Below are 20614 nucleotides of genomic sequence, written 5' to 3'. Positions count from 1 at the left end.
ACAGGAAAAGCCACCCTGCTGGCTTCTTTGAAGCAGTTTCTTCCTGGGCTGGTGGAGGAGCGAGAGAGCGACTGAGAGAGGAATGAGGCAGACACCTGAGGGATAAGGCTGAGGGAGGGAGGGAGACACCTGAGGGATGAGGCTGAGGGAGGCAGCGCTGAGAGGCGGGGCTTCTCAGCCATCCTGCAGGGACTTGTCCTGAGCCACAGAGACAGCCGCGGGCCACCGCTGCCCAGCGCTCAGTTTTGAAGGCGCTCCTCAGCCCGGCGCAGTTCCTGAATCTGCAGCTGAAACCCTCCTTTTTAAATGTCCCAATAGAAGAGAATATCTGTCGCTCAGGGTTGCAATGAGGAGGCATTGGCACTACCTGAACTTGGTGGTTTGCTGGCAGACGTTTTATTACCCGACTAGGTAACAACATCAGATGTTATCTAGTCAGGTAATGAAACGTCTGCAAGCAAACCACCAAACTCGGACTCCTCCCCTCCCCCTTGAAAAAGTGTCTCCCCCCCTCCCCGGTCCTTGAAAAAGTGTTTCTGCGTGAAACTGGTCCCTGGTACAAAAAAGGTTGGGGACCACTGCATTAACATTTAGTTATCTTTTCCAAGGCCTTCATGGCTACTCTTCCAAGTGCTAATATGCGATACATTTCATGTCTGCTTCTTTCCTTGCCAATGGTTGATCCTAAAAGACAGAAACTATCTAACTCTTTGAAAATTATCAGTTCTTAGGTTGGTTGTTCTATCTGTTGTAATTACTTTAGTTTCTTTTTCATATTTCATTTTAGTTTCATTTTTCCTCAGTTTGTCCCTTGACTATTATTACTAGAGTTTACAGATCCTGCCTGCAAAGATGGCAGCTTCAGGATGAATTCCCCAAAATCTTTCCTTGCTTTACCCCTTTTGTCCCCCATAAACTTGCACTTTTTCAATAAAGAAAACTGATTAAAAAATGATAGTCTTCTTGATTTTTCAGTTCCTCCCATCCCATTTAGGTAGTGAAACTAAACTGTGCACTATCTTGATCACCTTTAACTATTTAATTTGCTAAATGTATTACAATATGTACCTCTGGAAAGGAGGTGACAACATCTATAAGTTACTTACCTTGATAAGTGACTGGCAGGCTGAAGACTGGAGGAAAAGAGCTTAAATAAGTGGGGAGGGATAAAGCAAGGGGAATGTTTTAGGAAACTTGTCCAGAAGCTGCCACCTTGGCATGCAAGATGCTGGCTTCCTCAAAGCCAAGTAAGAGCTAGGAGAGGCTGCTGTCTTCAACTGCCAGCTGATTGGGATTGAGGCCTAGCCCACAAGTATAGTTTCCTTTGTGAAAAGCCACTGGTAATGTACCACTAGTGACTTGTTTGGAAGTCTCCTTGGCATTGAATATGATGTCCCCCCCCCGGGGGGGGGGTGTTTATGGCTTTGCAACCTTTTTTGCTGCTTGTATGTTTCCTTTTTTGGCCCAGCTAGGTAGTGGGCCTCCCAGTGCCTCTTCTTATTCCTGAGGAATCCCGTGTTCTGCTTATCAACCCGCATGGTCATTTAACAGCAGCATTAAGGAGAGCTGAGTTTGGAGATCATTAAACAAAGCCCTCTCACTTAAGGATCCTTATTATTTCTGACCATAATGGGAAGCTCATTACAATCATAAGTCGAGGGTTACCTGTATAGTTTTTTCATAGGGTGTTGAAACATTTTGGGATTCTCATTATTCTAAATTCAACTTGATATAACCAACATGGTGAAAGGTCTTTTTATTATCGTTGTAGCATATGACTACTTTTGGTATTGATTAACTTATTTATCCAGTGTGCATCAACAAATCAACCATTGGAACAGCTTGCCCTCAGAAGTTGTGGGAGCATCATCACTTGAGACTTTCAAGGAGAGATTGGACTGCCATTTGTCAGAAATGATGTAGAGTCTCCTGCTTGGGCAGGGGTTGGACTAGATGACCTAGAAGGTCCCTTCCAACTCTGATTATCTGTTATCTGTTACCATCTCATGTTCTTTGGCCTTTTTAAAAGCCAGTGTGAACATCTGGCATCTCCCTTTACATGTAGGGCTCTAATCGTCTTGAAACATCCTAAGCATTATTTTGCTAGCTTGGGAAATTAAGGAGATTGTATAATTTATACACTCTGTTAATTCTTCTTTTTTTGATATTGGAATGTAGATTGACTTCTTTCAATAAGTGTTCTCCAGATTTGCTGGTATGGATTAGTTAAAATCTTTATTGATTCTTCATCAGTTGTCAGTTATATTCCTGTAGTTATCCATCAGTTTCTATAATTCTTGTAATAACCAATGTGCTGATCTAATTTCATCTTCTAGTGCTAAAGGTAAGTAGGGAATATCTTCTAAGCTATCTTGCATGTTGATATTTGTAACAGAATTACAGTTAATAGGCTATTAACTATCTGTTGGCATTGTTTAGAATATCAATTTAATGTTGGGACTTCCTTCTGAGCTAAGAAATATTTAGAAAGAGTTTCCTTGTTTTTCCAACTGTGTTTCCAATTTCAGCGCCTTTGCAGATGTTGCTGTAACATTGATTCTTGTTTCTTTCAACAGCTCTTTGTAACTATTTTTCAAATTTCTACCTGAATTTTTTGTCTTTCTTGGCTTTGGCTTCTTTTATCTTCTTGGCAGTTTTCATTGTTTTTTCTCACATCCAGTTTCTTCTTTTTTTTAATCTTTGGCAATCTCTTTTCACATTCAAAAGTTCTTTAAGTTCATTTCAAATTTCTCTGGTGCTCCATCAATGAGGGTTAGGACTTCAAAGTGATCCCTGATGTTCTCCTTGAAAATGGTGGGCTTAAGATTATATCATGGAAACTAGTTGGTTTCTTCTTTAGTCTTAACTTGAAGTTTGCTCATGAGCAGTTTATGATCTCTTCCACAGTCTGTATTGCCATGTCTTTGATGCCATAATAGAGCTCTGTATAGGAAAATTTCAATGGACTCCATACAGTGCTGTCCATGTATAAAGGCAGCATTTTGGTTGTTGAAGGCCTGTCACCTATGAAGAAGTTATTGGTCTGGCAGAAATTGAAAAGTCAGTCTTCTGCTTAATTTCAGTTCCCTAAACTTATACAAACCAACTACATTTTCCTCTTTAATATTTCAAACTTTGGCCGTCTAGCCTTCAATTTTGCTTGACGTGTTTTGACATGTTTATGAACTTGATCATAAAATCTCCTCTTCTGCATCAGTGTTTAGAGCTTAAAGTAGTATAGCTATCATTTAAGTGGTTGTCCACAAAGTCTGATTAATAATATTTGGTCACAGATTGCATTGTAGCCAAGTACTGTTCTTGTTAAACCCTTCTAATAGCTTTCTTTTTCATTTTTAATATTCTGAGTAATAAACAGTATGATTTCCTAACTGAAACAGTATCCTAACGGTATAATTTCCTAACTGAATCCCAGTCCATTTCATTTTGCAAATCTGTAAAATGACAATTTTCATACATAGGGCAAATTAACATGGGAAGAAATTTGTTTATTTAGCCTTTTCTAGTTAGAACTACAGTGTTTTCCTGAAAATTAGACAAAATCTTATATTAAGTTTTGCTCCAAAAGTACATTAGGTTTATTTTCTGGTTAGGTATTATTTTTGGGAAATACGGTATTAAAATGTGTCCATCTGGCTGACAATATTAACTGGGTATTATTTTGGGGGGTAGGGCTTAAATTATGAACATCTGGAAAAATCATTCTATGGCTTATTTTCTGGTTGTGTCTTATTTTGGGGAAAACTAATTCTGAGTAGTTGAAGCTAATTGTTAAACTGGTGTGTATTTTTGCATATTAAAACATTAAACTTTTTTAAAATTAACAAGTAAATGTTGCTTGGTCCATATTAAAGCAATTGTGAGTTTTTAATTTCATGTGTGATGAAATTATACACACAAATTTAACTTCAGATGTGAATATTTTTAATGCAACATCTGATTTGTGTTCATATTTACAGGAATGCAATAATCTTAATGGCATATTTGTTGGATCAGCTTGTGGACACCATGGTCCATATTTCCCAGATGTTCTTTTTTGGTCTGTCATATTATTTTTTACAACATTTTTCCTCTCCTCTTTTCTCAAGCAGTTTAAGACCAAACGTTATTTTCCCACTAAGGTAATTGTGATAGCTTTTATACCTTTACATGATTTTTACAGTAAGTATTTTGCTGAAGATGTGGGGGGTGCACAAAGGGAAGCTCAGCCAATCTCATTGTACATATGTTGTACTCTGACAATAAAGGTAATAATAAGATAATTTAATTTGTAATGTTTAAGGCAAATAATATATTGTTTTGCATGAATTGGAACAATGCTAAATTACATTTAGCATTTAGTTAGAAAAAATTCTGATGACAATGAGCATAAAATCTTGGGACCTATTTCCAAAATTTTAAATTCTGTGTATTGAGTATTTTCATTATGTATTATAAAATAAGAAGAAATACTTCAATTGTTGACATAGATTTTTAAATTAGTTTAATTCTCTATCCAGCAGAAGAACACTTGATTACTTTGGCAAATTGTTGCCAGCTCCTTGCTGGGTCATCAAGAACTCCCTCTCTGCTGTATTTCCAACAGAGATTGGGAAAACCATTTCTTGGCAATTTTCCAGGCGTCAACAAGTTCGACCATGCTTGGGCCACAGCTGCCTCCTGCAGTTCCTGACTGGCAACCCATGACTCATGCTGAGATTACCGAGCTTATCTCCGAACTCAAGTCAGGCAAAGCCCCTGGCCCTGATGCTATACCCCCTGATCTGCTAAAATCCAATCCCGAGTGGTAGATTTCTCTCTTAGCAGACTCTTCATGCATATCAATACCTCTGGCAAGATCCCTAGCTCCTGGAGCTTAGCAATTATTGTTCCAGTTTTTAAATGAGGAAATAGGAACAATCCAGCCAACTATCGCCCCATAAGCCTGCTCTCCATCGATGGAAAACTGTATGCTAAATATCTCCGTAGACTCGTAGACTCCTTTTCCTGGGTTGAGGAGTCCAATATTATTAGTGCTGAACAGATTGGGTTTAAAGCGGGCTGTGCCACACTGAACCACTTCTTTGTCTTAGTGCACCCGCTCGATAAATATACTACCATACCAGGTGGCAAACTTTTTACTGCTTTTATCGACCAAAAGTCAGCATTTGACTCAGTCCCTAGGGGACTGTTGTGGTCAAAACTGCTCAAAAGTTCTATCGATAGATGTATTCTGTTCCTAATTAGATCCTTGTACAACCAGACCTCTAGTCAGGTCAGGTATGGTCTGCAGGGAGAACTTCCAAATCCTATCCTGATTAAGAACGGAGTAAGGCAGGGTTGTGTTCTGGCTCCTCTTTTTTAAAATTTATTCTTATCTGACTTGGCCTTTCACATTGGACGTATTGAGTCCCACACCCCAAAGTTGTCAACTACGAAGATCCCGCTTCTCCTTTATGCTGACGATGCGGCTCTCCTTTCATTGTCAAGGCCAGGTCTGAAAAGATTACTTTCTGCATTCAGGTCCTACTGTGCTGAGAACCAGTTGTCTATTAATTACGACAAATCCAAAGTATTGGTGTTCTCTAGAGCCCGGAAATTGTATAACTGGGCTATCAATGATAATGCTGTTAAGCAGGTTTTCCATTTTAAGTATTTAGGTATTCAATTTCAGAACACCGGTGCTTGGACTAGACATCGAACCCAGGTGCTGAACTCGGCCTCCTGTAGTCACCAGCAGATTTTAAGATTTTTTTATACCCAAGGAGGCCAGTTTATTCCTTCTGCTCTGCATATTCACAAAGCCAAAACTTTAGCTCAAACTCTTTACAGAATTCCCATATGGATACGGGGCTTCAAGGATTGAATTGAAAGAATCCAGGCTGTCTTGTTTTAGAAAACTTCTGGGTCTTCCTCCTTGTGTTGGTTTTGCACCGATGTACCTGGAACTGGGCACTTGATCAGTCGAATGTATGGTGTGGATTAACAACTTTAAATGGTGGCTTCGGGTGCTCTTTCTGGCAGTTCCTGGTAGCTACCTCTCCTGGCGTTTGCTGACTCTCATATTTCTCATTGGGAGAGGGAGCTGATGAAGAAATTACACCTGCTAGGTTTTACGGGGAACGCCCTGGGAGATTATGGCCTTAAGGACGCCCAATTTAGGGTAGTCCCAATTTATGGTAGTCCAACAGCTTGTGGACACTGACTTGCAATATCTACGAGCCAGAGCTAACAAAACTTACTCCCCTCTGATCTTCAGCCAATTTAATAATTATGAACTGAGGATGGCTTCCTATTTTTACACTCTAACCATTCCCAAGTAGAGAAGAGCTTTCTCCCTAGCTTGTTTTAATGTCTTGCCCTCAGCACTACTGGATGGGCGATTTAAGAGGCTCCCGATTAACGAGCGGCTATGCCCCTGCGACAGAGCTGAGATTGAAACTGTGGAGCATGTCCTTGTATATTGGCCTATGTATAATACAGGCAGATCTAGTTACTGTCTCTCCTTGAAATAGATCCTTCTAGACCCAATGTTAGACCCAATTTGTCCTTATATTGTCTAGGGCATGGCTCCTCATATATCACTTCTTTGGTTTCCAAATTTTTTTAAAGAGCTGTAACCATCACAGGAGAACGCTGTAATTCCCCTTCGTCAAGTTTTTAGTGACCAATTGTTCATGATTAATTTTCCCATATTCTTTTGTTGTACTTGTGTTTTGGTCTGTGACCGCAAATAAAGTATTCTTATTCTTATTCTTATTATAAATTAGTTTAATTATTTTGCAAGATTTTGCTTTACTATTCAGATTTATTCATGAAGAATTTTTTTCATGAACAAGTGACTCCTATTTCAAAATACTCTAAAATTAATATGTTAAGAGCATATTACAGAATCTGAATGTTGTTGTCCTTCAGAACTATTTCATTGCACGTAAGTATTTGAAATGCCCAAATGCCTTCATGCTTCTTTCTTTTTAGGTACGTTCTACAATAAGTGATTTTGCTGTATTTTTGACAATAGTGATTATGGTTTGCATCGATTATTTTGTTGGAGTTCCTTCTCCTAAATTAAATGTGCCTGAAAAATTTGAGGTAAGTAAATGTTTTTTAGTTTTCTCTTAATAAACTTTGAAATACTATCGATTAAATCCTCAGGCAAAATTATTTAATTTTTAAAAAGTAGTAATTTTTTAAAAAGTGATGTGATATACTGCTGCAGCAGCACTCTTTATTAGTTTGTAGATGCTTGATAGAATTGAGAAACTATATCAGTTGAATTCATATATTTGATTGCATATTTCATGGTTTTGACTCAAACAGCTTTCTGCTTCTGCAGATGCGTTCTGAAGTGCTGTGAATATCACATTATGGCAACAAAATGGAGCAGTTTGTTCCTGAGCTGGGTGGTGGCCTAGCAGAAGCATCTGTCAGATTGGCATGCTCATATGGAGATTGTACTAAGCAAAATAGGACAGCATGTCTCTATCCCACAAGAAAGTTACCTGGAAGTGACCATTATTTTGGTCTACCCACATGGGCAGGTCAAAATAGCAGCCACTTCCACAAGGCTGCCATATAACTCAGGGACACGTGGTCTGTCCTCTTTTCCAACATACAGTCTAGAAATCTTTTAAAATAAGTGATGAGGAAGATACGGGACATAGTGAGATGGGAATCAGGCCTTTGGGACTCAGTGGGATGTTGAAAAGACCTTTGGGGACCCAAGGAGCAGGAAGCAGAGCACAGGGTATCTTGGGTATTGGAGGAGACTTTTGGAGGCTAGGAATAGGTGGGCCTCAGCCTGCACTAGATCTTATCCACCAATGGTGGTATGTTGCCAGTAGCACTGGTTAGCAGTTGGCCCCACTCCCCCACCCCTGCACCTTTCCTGTTCTATATTTCCTTTGTAGCTCAGCTGATTTGCCTCAGCTGTTTTATTCATCAGCACTGACGGTAAGTTTTCAAGCTTAAAATAGCCTCTTTTAGAACGTGCCGAAGCACGCACCCACAGAACCAGTAGTAAAAAAGTTTGAATCCCACCACTGTTATCCACCCCTGAGGCATCCCATGCTTTGCTTAACAACTGCTTGTTTCTTTAACAATCACATAAAAGAAAATAAGATGTGCGCATTGTTAAGTGATGCCACTTGCAAACATAATGAGCAGACTCTATTACTGTCATGTCTCAAAGATTACCTGTACATTTATATAACTATTTTATTTATTCAAAAGTATCTGTTTTTAATTGCTTCTTGGTATATATGTTTGATTCCTGACAGCCATAGGCTATAATTAAAATTTGTTAAATAGTTTGCTTATTTGGTGGTTCAGCAAAACTTTAATAGCGATATAACAGATGCTAAAAAAGTAAAGATTGGCAACCAATAAAGTATGATAATACCTTGTGATCATGCCAAATTAACCAATTTCAAATATTTATATCTTAAACTAAAATTGTATTTTTATATTGTTGTATTAATTGCATTCTATATGAAACATCTTTTTTCAAAAATAAATGTTTTAAATTTAAAATAATTTTTATTATAATCTGTATCAAGGTATTTATAGTAAGTGTTTCTCTTATAAATAATGAAAATATATCTGTTCCTTTTGGTAGCTGTATATTTATATTTTATTTTAGCCTACACAGAGTGATCGTGGATGGCTTATCAATCCTCTAGGGAGTAATCCTTGGTGGACCCTAGTAATAGCTGCAGTTCCAGCTTTGCTCTGTACCATCCTTATTTTTATGGATCAGCAAATTACAGCAGTTATCATAAACAGAAAAGAGCATAAACTCAAGGTGACTATTTGCTTTGTTTGTTCATTTACCAATGCAACAGTTAAGTTAAATTAGAAATAATTACAGCATTAAAGTAATTTTCTATATACAGGAAACATACAAGACAAAATCTTGTATTCAACTAAATACTTTAATAATTTGTAGCAGACAAATTATTTATAATATAATTTATTTATAACTTAGATCATTTATTCTTGGGAAAGTTTCATGTGAAACAGATTTGACTCTGGTGATTGAATGGACATGTATCTTTTCTTGACATCTGTTTGTTATTGCCTTTTTCCAATATATTTTTAACTTCCCAAGCTAGTGTACAGCTAAATAATTTCATCTTAGCATCACACTGATAACTACATCCAACACTTCTTCATTTGTTGAGATCAACCAAGAATTGCTAAGGCTACCATTCAAGAAGACTATTTTTGTTAAACTGCTTAACTGGAAAGTATAGTAAATTAAATATTGATGTTCTAAGATTGTAAGGAGGGGCAACAGAATTAAAAGCCAAAATTGTATTTCAGGCAGAAACTTGGAAATGACCAGCATGAATGTTGTCTATTCATAAGTGTGTGTGTGTGTATGTATGGGAGGGATGTATGTGGCCTTCTTGAGCTCCATTTTTCCTGGCAGAAGCACTGCGAGCTGGTCCTTCACTGTTTCCAGGGCAGCCTTGTAAGCCAGATCTAAGAACTTTATGGGCCAAATGAGTTTGACACTCCAATTCTATTCCATTCCATTCTTTGTGCAGGTCAGTGAAGAATGTAATTTTCCCAAATACTGAAGCTGTAAAATCTTTTTATTATCCTAAAAATTCTTACCCACTACAATGTTTTCTACAGAGCCCAACCTTGTAATTTTGTTGAGTAGTATTTATCATACCTCTCAAATCTAATTTAAAATTTTGCACTTCTTTTTCATTTTACTCACCATTGTTTTCTGTTGCGTATATTCACTGACACATTATGAAGTGTGAAACAATTTTAAATTTAATCCACTTCTATAATAATCCTTTATATAAACATTCTAAATATTGTGAACATCATCTTACTATACCATTTTAATATGAAATATTTGTGTTTGATTCCACAGAAAGGTTGTGGTTATCATCTTGATCTGCTCATGGTTGGCATTATGTTAGGTATATGCTCTATTATGGGTTTGCCTTGGTTTGTGGCTGCAACTGTCCTTTCAATAAGTCATGTCAACAGTTTAAAAGTTGAATCTGAGTGCTCAGCTCCAGGAGAACAACCAAAGTTCCTGGGAATCCGTGAGCAAAGAGTGACAGGATTAATGATTTTTGTTCTGATGGGGCTTTCAGTGTTTATGACCTCTGTTTTAAAGGTAAGAAGCAGATTTTAAAATTCTATTACAAGCTTAGTATATTATTTTCCCTTCCACTCCCCTCCCATCTTTCTCTTCTTTTCCATATTTATTTTCCAAGGATCCATTGATACTACTAAAAATGGTAGTCTTATATTATTAATCTCTCATTACCATCAAATCCTTCACTATATATTTCACTTTCATGATCTACAGTCATACTTGTATATTCATCTCTGCCTAAGTGAATAGTAATGCCTTATATATGAACCATTTCCCCCCAATCAGATACTTGCCAATTACTTATGTTTTAATGACAGGTGGACAAAAATACACTGAAATATTCATCTTGTTAAATCTGTATTTTTTTTGGATGAAATAGTTAAATCTTTGCAAAAATTGCTTAAAGTTTTTATATTGATTGATCTGTTGATTATCAAAAATTGATTTACTGGTTGTTTTTTTACAGTTTATTCCAATGCCAGTTTTATATGGTGTTTTTCTTTATATGGGAGCATCCTCACTAAAAGGCATTCAGGCAAGTTTTAATTTTACTCATGTTTCATCTGTAGAAAAAAGTAACATAGATGTTCTGCAATATTTGTTTTTTATGTCTCACTCTGCCCCCATAAATGATTGTGAAAGGGCTCACCTTCTTGAATTTTTACAAATATATCTATCTTTATAATATTGCAAATTATAACAGATAGGCAGGAATCCAGAAATTCTAAAAGTTTTTAGTAGCTAGTGTAATTCTTTATTACAGATTTAATAAGATTATTATTTTTACTACTCAAAGAAGTATCATGCCCAATTTGTAATCAATTTATTTTTATTACTTTTGTTTTCTAAAATTGTTTTTAGACATATGTTTAATAATTTTTCTTTTCATTACAGTTTTTCGATCGTATTAAACTGTTTGGTATGCCTGCCAAACATCAACCTGATTTGATTTATCTCCGTTATGTGCCACTATGGAAAGTACATGTATTTACAGTAGTTCAGCTTACCTGTCTTATTCTTTTGTGGGCAATTAAAGCATCAGCGGCTGCTGTTGTTTTTCCTATGATGGTAAGCTAATATTTCAGTATATCTACAACTTTATGCATCATTTATAAATATTTAAACATGAAATTCAATGATAATATTAAAGCTATGCATTTAATGCTGTATACTGTAATTTATATTAATTCTATATTTACATTAGCATTTTGATTTGCTAGTAATTTATATTTAAAACTGTTTTAAAGGTTTTAGCTTTAGTTTTTGTTCGCAAACTTATGGATTTGTGTTTCACCAAACGGGAGCTCAGTTGGCTTGATGATCTTATGCCAGAAAGTAAGAAGAAAAAGGAAGATGACAAAAAGAAAAAAGCAAAGGAAGTAAGTGAATAGTATTCACAATTAAGGCAAAAAAAACCCATAGAAGCAGTGTTTGGTGGGAAAATGGAAAACATTTTCCATATTTGAGCTTATCAGTGAAACAAATGGAAATTAGCTTTTAGTTCCTCTAAATATAGCAGTTCACTAAAGCTCTATAAAAAACATGGAAAATGAAATGTGATTGATAGGAATATGACAGCACAAACATAAACAGAATATATACTAAACATAGGTCTTGTATAAGTGTCACATGTAAATGCTCTTTTCCAAATATTAAAAGGCTTTTCAAAGATTAAAATAAAAGAAATATTTGTAGATGGTTTATTGCTTTCAGGATTATCTTTCCATAAAAAAGCCATTCTAAATTACTTCAGAAAATACATGTATTCAGGATATAAACAAATAAGAACCAATAGCTATTGTAGATATATTTGGAATGAAATGTACTAAAATTTCACTATGATTGATATTGTAAACTAGATTTTTAATGATACGTAATACATCTTTTTGTGGGTAAGATCACTGTTATGTTTGTTGGCATAAATTTTAATGTGTTTGTATAATTAATAGAAGTGTCAAAGGAAAATTCAACAGATTTGAAATAATGCAATAGATACACAACTTTTACTATAGTATCTTCCATTATGACAGGTTTACATTTAAAAATACTTCATCATATAACACAGTAACGGACTGTTTTGTTCTGGAGTAATTGTACTATAACTGTTTGAAAATAGCCTGACCTCAAAATGGGCCCATTCTGTATGACCCCGGACATTTCAGGATAGGGCCATTTCAAGGTCAGACCGTTTCCTAATTAGTTAAATAGTTTAATCTGTACTCAGAATTACCTATTTATGAATTAAAATGGTCCATAATGAAAAATTCTTCACATCTCTGGTTTTTAGCAACTGTTCAAATATTCAAAAATATATTATTTTTTTGGTGTGTATTATAGACCTGAATTTGAATTCCACAATACAATGGCTTGTCGGTTTGCATAGAACGAGCTTTCATAAGAGGAGAATAGAGTATAATTTTCTGGCCTGACTTCTTCACAAATCTTCATCCTTTCCCCAATGTTGGTTGAAATCTGTTACTGTGCAGTTTCCAAAATGCCTGCTTTTAGGTCTATGTTGACAAAATACAAAATTCATTTTTGCATTTCTCTTATAATTCAAAATTTGTTAAATCTGTATTGGATTATATATAACTTTCAGGAAGCTGAGCGAATGTTTCAGGCAGTGGACAATGAAACTGTACACCTTCCATATGAAAGAAGTGAAGTATTACAGATTCCTGTGAAAGCTCTAAAATACAGGTGTGGTATTTACCTATTATTTTATTTTATATTTTATTTTATATAATAGTTCATTCAATTTAATTCTGAAGGATACTTGTATAATCTAGAATTAATCATGGTGTGAAAGAGGACCAAAGAAGACTATAAAATAACTGCATGTATCACCATAATGCATTACATGTTATTTATTTACATAAATCTTTTGAACAGATCAGATTACTCCATACCAATCATCTGGAATCTGTATGAAGAACATTATTTAATCCTATTTTATCTCTTATGTGCATAGTTTATGTGAAGGACACTGAAGATATTAAACTAAGATTTTTATCATTTAGTGAAAGCCAATATTTTCACATGTATAAATAGTATTGGTTGTGCGCTATAACAGGGGTCCCTAAATCCCGGGCTGTGGCCCACTACTGGAACTTGAGTAGTTCGGAACTGGCCCACAGAAGGGGCAGGTGAGGACGCACTTGCATCCCCATTTGTGCAAGCAGTGAACAAATGTGCGTGTTGTGCTCCATTTGCATGAGCAGTGGGAGAGTGCATGAGCATGCACTCCATTTGCATGAGTGTGGGTGCTTGTGCCTGCCACTTGTGAAAATGGAGCTGTGTGCATGCACGTGCGCTTGCCCACTACTCACATGGAACTATCCCTTCCCACACCTAATGGTCTGCACAGCTGAAAAGGTTGGGGAATGCTGTGTTATAAAATTTGAAATATTATTCTCCAAATAAACATGTTTACCATTTTTAAAATTAATATTCCTTATATGATTCTGCTACTATTTGGATTCAACATTGTTTTAGAATTTTTAGACTGAGATAAATTTGATTTTTTTTGAAGTATGACTATTCCTACATGAAAAATTAATGCCAAGTGAGTAACTGCGATTAGTTTGAAGGCTATAATGTTTATTCTTGCTTTGACTTTCTGCTGAAAATAGTTATAACAGATTCTTTTCCTTCTCAAGTTAGTTAGTAAAAATATGTATCATGAACAGCTTATTGTCAGTTTTCTATCCTTTCTTAACAGAAGCTGTCAAAGTGGTATTGTACATTAACTGCACATGATTTCACTTGATTTTTTCTGTAATACTAAAGCTCATAAAGTACTATCAGTTGAAAATAAGATGGATGAAATAACACACTTAACAAACTTACTTTATGAAGTATCCTCCGCTAATATCATTGATCATGTAGTTAAGTTAGTTTTATAACAATATTTTTCTTAATTTTCCTAAAGCAGTTGCTCCAATTCCATTCGATGTAGTAGTATTTTGTGAATATCTCTACAAAATGGATACCTGTGCCTATTTACAGAAAGACTGCCATCATTAGCATGGCAAGTCCTGATAAAACACTGATTTATCAGAGGGCACACTAGTAAAAATGCTTCCCTTTTTTAATGTCCAGTTTACATTTCTCTTCTTTGCTTTGAAGCTGGGTAAAAATATATGCATTTAATTTATTATTGCATGGAGCCTGATTGCTGGTATATAAGCATCCATGAATCAATGGTAATTTCAGGAAAAGATACATGATAGAGAAAATAGGTAACAGTATTCTTTCAAAAGTCTTTACCTTCTATTATAATATGGTTCAGACCTTTAGAAGTTAAGTATTTTCATAGACTAAAACACTGTACTGGAATGTGAATTATTTTTAACACAGAGATTCTTAGTGTTAAAGTAAAACAATGCATTTTCTAGTACCCATGCAAAAAAAATAACCAAGGCTTAAAATGGTAGAGTATGACACCTCATTAATGGTATAGCACAGCATGTAGAATTAATCAGTGTGTATTTATTACCCAGCATTGACCCTTCTGTGGTAAACATATCAGATGAAATGGCCAAAACTGCACAGTGGAAGGCTCTTTCCATGAACACAGAGAATGCCAAAGTAACAAGACCTAACTTGAGGTAGATTAATCATACTTTATGTTTTGCTTTTGCTTTGTATGTTTAGAATGGAAACAGATGGAGCTGGTTGTTCATTTATATACCACAGTAATGTTGGTGAACCTTGTGGTTCAAATATTTGATTGTGTCAAATATTCAGAAAATGCTTAACTTGACTCTTCTGGCATGTCACATACATCCTCCCTCCCCAAAAAGAGAGAAACAATTATGTTTATGTATCTCCCCTCCCCCATATAAACCAACCTAAGCAGTGTTGCCAAGATTGGCTCTGAAGTAGAGTCCCAAACCTTGATTTTAGCCCTAATGCCCTGCAGCCACTCAAAAAAGCCTCCTCTTGATATTTCTGAAGCACACCCCATTTTTGCTCATCCTCCAAAAGTATTGTAAGAATGAGTCATGCTTTTAAGAATAGTTGTTGTCAGGTGTTGGTATGTCATCCAAAACATCATAGAGTTTCACCTTTGACATACATGACATGAGTTTGCAATCACTGCCCTTTATATCAAAGAGCTTATGTTAAGCAGCTGTTTAGAATGATGCTTATAACAAAAAGAGGATATTTTACCCCAAGTAAGCAAAAGTGAAAATCAAATATCCCTATTAACAAAATGGATATCCACTATTTTTATTATAGTACTTTGAATGGGACAGGTAATCTGCTCTAGAATGTTCTCAAATGATAACACATTCTGTTGCATGATAAATATATTGGCAAATTAATAATATATTGCTGAAAGAAAATAATCATTTGGACTAATATAAGCTCGTTGCTTGGTTTCTTTGACTATACATTAAGAACTCTGCTCCAAATTACATAAAATAATGGTGGACAATTTTGCTTGTGAACAGTAAGAATATTTTTTCACCCTTAATAATATAGAGCTTTAGAGATTGATGTAGCAATGTTACTGATTGAAGAATGCCCTGCCTTAAAGCATAGGTTTTGCAAATTGTGCTGCCATATATCTGGGATATGCTGGAAAATTTTAGTTATATTTTTTGTAGATATTGTTTGAGTTACAAAAAAAGATTCTGGTACATTCAGAGATAGGCTGCTGGGGTTTTGCAGGGTTCAAGAGAGTCCCTAGTTAAGATCCTGTGCAGTTCGGAAAACCCTCAAATCCCACTCCTGGCTGGCCCCGCCCACCCCACCCCCCCCTCCCAGGAGTTCCCATGCAGCCCGTTTTGGATGCAGGTAAGTGCCAGCTGTGTGCAGAGGTTTGGGGAGGGCAAAAAATGGGCCTCCTGGAAGTTCGGGAAGGCTGGAAATGGGCCTGTTTCCAGCTTCTAGAGAGCCTCTGAGCCCAGGGAGGCTGTTTTTGTCCACCCAGAGGCTCGAAGAAAGTCTCTGGAGCCTAGGGAGGGCAAAAACGCCCCACCTACTATGGTGCAGAAAGCCGACTAGGTCACACCCGTCATGCCCATGCCCACCCAGGAACTGGACAGAGAACCCTTCGCTAAAACTTTTGAGGCCCACTCCTGAATACATTGCTTTTTCTTGATACAAAATATTCCAGTTTTCTTTCATAGAATTCAACTTTGTTTTAGTATTTTAATTTTAGGATTACACATTTGAGTGGGAGAATTTGAGACTCAGTGTAAGTAAAAATATAGTATTTCTGGGTTGACATATAATGTGAAATTATATCTTAACAATGGTTAAGAATCCATTTTTTATTTTCCATTCACTCATCATTCAACTTCATAATTTCATTTCCCCTCTATAGTACAATATACAGTGACTTCAGCTGATTTTTTTTCACATGACCTGCAAATTTGGCTATAATCGCCAACACAAAGTCTTACATTCTGATATTACAACAACCCATGCTTCTGAATTAATCAAAAAACCATCCTAGATACTTGTTACTGGATATTTGCAGTGCAGCCCTATATGTCTGTCCGTCTGTCTATTATCTACAATCAATCTATCCATCCACCAACCCTTCATCCATCCATCTAAATTCCAATGAATTCTGATAATTCAAAGAGCTTTATATTATAATGGTTACACCAGATTATAACACAAAAGTAAAATCATTTATTTTAATTTCTAAATATGTATCTATAATACACAAGGTGGGAGTCATTGTGATTTCTTAATTAACAATCCATATTCATTTATCTAAATTCTAAAAGAATGTTCTACTGAACTTGCTAGGCTTTAAAGAAGATACATATAGGGTTGTATTGTTAGAATGTATAACTTTTTTAATGAAAAAGGCATTTATAGGTTAAATTTTACTTTATGCTCCTAGAAATACGCTGATTTATATTAACATATATTATTAATACTCTTGTATTGGTGTTTTTAACTATGTAAATTTTTCTTAACAGCCCTGAAAATGAGTCATGTGTGAAAATAGACATTGAAAAAACATCTGAAATAAAGTATGTAGATGCTGAAACCTCATTATAGAGGTAAAACAATGATATTATTTTATAGGATATATTGAAAGAGAGTGACTTTACAGCTTCTTTAAGTACTAGGTACTTATGTGAACAACAGTGAGATTTTCCAGCAAGAAATGTCTGTCACTGTGGAAATATTTATTTTAGTGGAATGTTTATTTCAATTTTTTAAAAGGAAAAATAATTTCTTTTTTTAGTTATCAGTAAGTCAAAGATCATCTTTAACTATAAATTATTGGTTTTCATTGTATCTGTGATATTTTTATATAATTTTAAATTCAGTACAAATGTCCTGTTATCAGGCATTTGCTAGTTGGATTTTTGCAAATGTTATGCCAGTTTATAAGAACAAATGATACATATGCAATTTAGTGAATTGCTGTATTTCAGCCTTTATTTTATATTACTTTATGGGTTAAATAATTGTATTTGTATATGAATTATTTCCTGTTGTAGTGTTAAACACCATTGTAATGCATTTTTAAAAAATAAGTCTTACATGTAGTAGTCAACTTCTCAGTTTTATTTTTTAATTCACCAACCACAAGAGCAGATTATACTGAAAGAATAAAGCAGTTTTTGAATATAGAAGTCTAGGTTGGCATTTATTTAGACTGCCTTTTAATAAGATTAAACATGATTATGGTTCTCTTTTTGTAAGATAAAATTTAATTTTCCCCTGAGTGTCCTATAAATATATTCCAGAGAGCTGGGGGAGTTTGATGATTGGTAACTGTAGGAGACGGAAGAAATTTCTATCACATAAATGAAAATTTTCTAGTTAGTATTGTATTAGAACATCTGGATTTACATTATGAGTTGACTTCTCTTACATAAACTTTATTGCTACTAGACATTGAAAATAAATTCATGTAGGTTCTTGAATCCATCATTTTAACATTCAGTTCCAGGAAATAAAACCAGAATTACTTTAATATTATGTTAAATTTTTAAAACATGTTTTCCAAAGCATATTTGTCTTAGATCAATAAAAGCATTTATATAAAATGCTGGGTGCAACTGAGTTTTATCTGGCTATGTTTAAGTCCTGCATTTTTGTTCTTTTGTTGTAGATTTCAGTACACATATTTACGCCACTGAAATGAGTAAGGTTTGATTGTGTTTAAATAGTACCTGTTTACCAATTTTATAGTAAGAGAGTTTCTCTAAAGTTTAAGCTTTTTAGATCAGTACTGAAGAGAAACATTTTAATGTAAACATCAATTTTAATATGGGTATGTGAAAACTGTAACATAAAATACACAGCATTAATTTCTAATTAAAACTGAAGATACTCTGGTTTACAGTGCACCAAAGATTTTTTTTAATCTTACAGCAAAACGCATTGCAATGTGTGAGCCTACAAATATTGTTGAACTTTTTTGGCAGCAAGTAGGAATGCAAGATTTGTAGTTTCATTTGGCAATATCTTGAATTCTGAAAATAGCAAATTCTTGAATATAGTTAAAGCAATTTGTGGATTTTACCTGAAACAAGTGAAAGAATATAAATAAAATTATTAGTTTGTTGAAAAGGGCCCAATCATTTTCAGAAATGCTCAAATGTAAAACTGAGCAAAGAAAGAAAGAAAGTAAATTTTGTAGGAAAGCATGTTAAAATGAAAATCTGATGCCTAAAATGATTAAATTAATATTAATATATTTTGTTTTTGATATGAAATTGGAAACTGGATAATATTTTCATTCCTGAGTGCTTGCATAGCTTGTGCCTTAAGATTTTTTTAAAATATGCACTTTTCTTTATTTAAAAATCATACCTGTTTATATCTCATAAATATTTCTATATCTTTGAAAGTACACTTCCAATTTGTTACTTAGTGTAAGCAAGTGAATCATGTTCATTAGTATTGACAGCATTCCAAATTAATTTTGCTTGTCTTTTGTTATTACAAATATTTTTGTTCAGAGCCATGTGTAGAAATTTACAGATTCAAATAGATTGCTTTGAATTTTAACCCTTTGTTTTCAAATGCCTGAAATTCAATAATGCTGTTGTTCAATGCCAAAGGGTTAATAAGTTAAATAAATATCTGAAAATTATTGGAATTCATTATTTATCTGCTAATTATATAAAATAATTCCTAATGACAGAAATAACATGATTTGCTGTGTAGTTTACATTATTTACTTAAATACTTCTTATTAATTCATTATTACGTATTTTAATTTTTTACAGCAGATGTCCAAATATGATGTGCTAATTTATAATTTGCTGCTTGTTACATGTTGTAAAACATTATTTCTTTTTCCATAAATAAAATTATAGTAATAAAACCAAACAATAAAAGACAGATTTTATTGTATGTAGATATAAATATTGCCCTAAAAGCTATACATGAGTAAAATTACTGTTTCACCTGAGGGTGAAATCTAAATTATAGCCTGTATATTCCTACTGTAAGAATAGCTAAGTGACTGTTTTCTAGATACAGACTGATTTAGCGGAAATAATTGCAGAGCAATCCCAGGAAACATACTTTTTCTGTTCTTTAAAGTGACACGTTCTCAGAATATCTGAATTTTAATTCTATATAAACGTTTTTTTTAAAATTGTTTGTCACCAATACTTTTTTCATTTGGGTTTGTAGGAACTCATTAACCCATGTACACATATATGTGTGTGTGTATACACATACACACACACACATACACACACAGTTTCAATATTCCACATTATTAACCATACTGAAAACAAATTATTCAATTTTCAGTTTTTCAAGACAATCAATAAAATATGTAAGATAGTGTTCAAAGCATGTACATTACTTAGCTTCCAATATGATATTTTTCTTCTTTTACTTCAATTGAATTTATTTCTGTGTATGGTAGGCTTATAAACAGTGTTGTTTGGTAAAAAAAAAATCCATTTATAATTGTAATGTCAGGTAACTGTGGTACATTACAAATATTCATGGGTCTTCATTGCTTAAAAGAGTTGTTAATGAATTGTGTTATGTCCCCAACATAGTGCATGGTAGCCATTAGTGTAATATATTGAATGTTATTTTCTTTTTATATATTTTGGTCAATAATGTAATCGTTGTTAGGATGATTAATATAGGTTCTATGTGTTACTTAGCACAATTACTATGAAGAACCCTTTAATTTCATGAATGAATAGGTATGTAGTGTCCATAGATACTTGTATTAATACAAAATGTTGTCCTGTGATTTTACTATTTGAATTTTTTAATTACTTTTTAGAAAATTTATCAAGAACAGGAAAATGGTTATAATTGGTGTGAAAATTTAAAAAAATCATATTTAGCATATATTGTCACTGTTTTGCAAACTTAGCATAACTTATTTAATTGACAGGTTTTTATAAATGCAGTTTATTGGTTAGAGATGCATCCTTTGAAAACTTCCCTTTTGTCACTGACACTTTGTTTTGTCAGTGTCTTCCAATGTTCAGAGTGTTTCCTGAACAAAACAATTTACTTTAATTT

At 34.4% G+C, this 20614-nt stretch overlaps 1 protein-coding gene across 2 annotated transcripts in view; it reads left to right on the top strand.

The window, feature by feature from the left end:
- Window positions 1-20236, top strand: part of SLC4A7 (solute carrier family 4 member 7) — a 107534-nt gene extending 87298 nt beyond the window's left edge. Inside the window, exons 18-28 of one of the 2 annotated variants that reach the window (XM_087916774.1) lie at window positions 3978-4139; window positions 6976-7089; window positions 8639-8800; window positions 9890-10141; window positions 10590-10658; window positions 11018-11191; window positions 11371-11502; window positions 12723-12823; window positions 14626-14733; window positions 17071-17154; window positions 19345-20236. In XM_087916774.1, the coding sequence (XP_087772900.1) occupies window positions 3978-4139; window positions 6976-7089; window positions 8639-8800; window positions 9890-10141; window positions 10590-10658; window positions 11018-11191; window positions 11371-11502; window positions 12723-12823; window positions 14626-14733; window positions 17071-17152 (1356 nt within the window). In that variant the 3' untranslated portion in view covers window positions 17153-17154; window positions 19345-20236. Of the gene's footprint in view, window positions 1-3977; window positions 4140-6975; window positions 7090-8638; window positions 8801-9889; window positions 10142-10589; window positions 10659-11017; window positions 11192-11370; window positions 11503-12722; window positions 12824-14625; window positions 14734-17070; window positions 18154-19344 lie in introns of those variants that run through there. The other variant, XM_026708228.2, reaches the window with a different exon arrangement.
- The last annotated feature ends 378 nt before the right edge of the window (window positions 20237-20614 follow it).

Source organism: Pseudonaja textilis, chromosome Z, assembly GCF_049901715.1.
Source record: "Pseudonaja textilis isolate UNSWEBS1 chromosome Z, rPseTex1.2, whole genome shotgun sequence".
Lineage (NCBI taxonomy): Eukaryota > Metazoa > Chordata > Lepidosauria > Squamata > Elapidae > Pseudonaja > Pseudonaja textilis.
The sequence above is the reverse complement of the archived record's forward strand: the minus strand, read 5'-3'. Positions and strand labels throughout refer to the sequence as shown.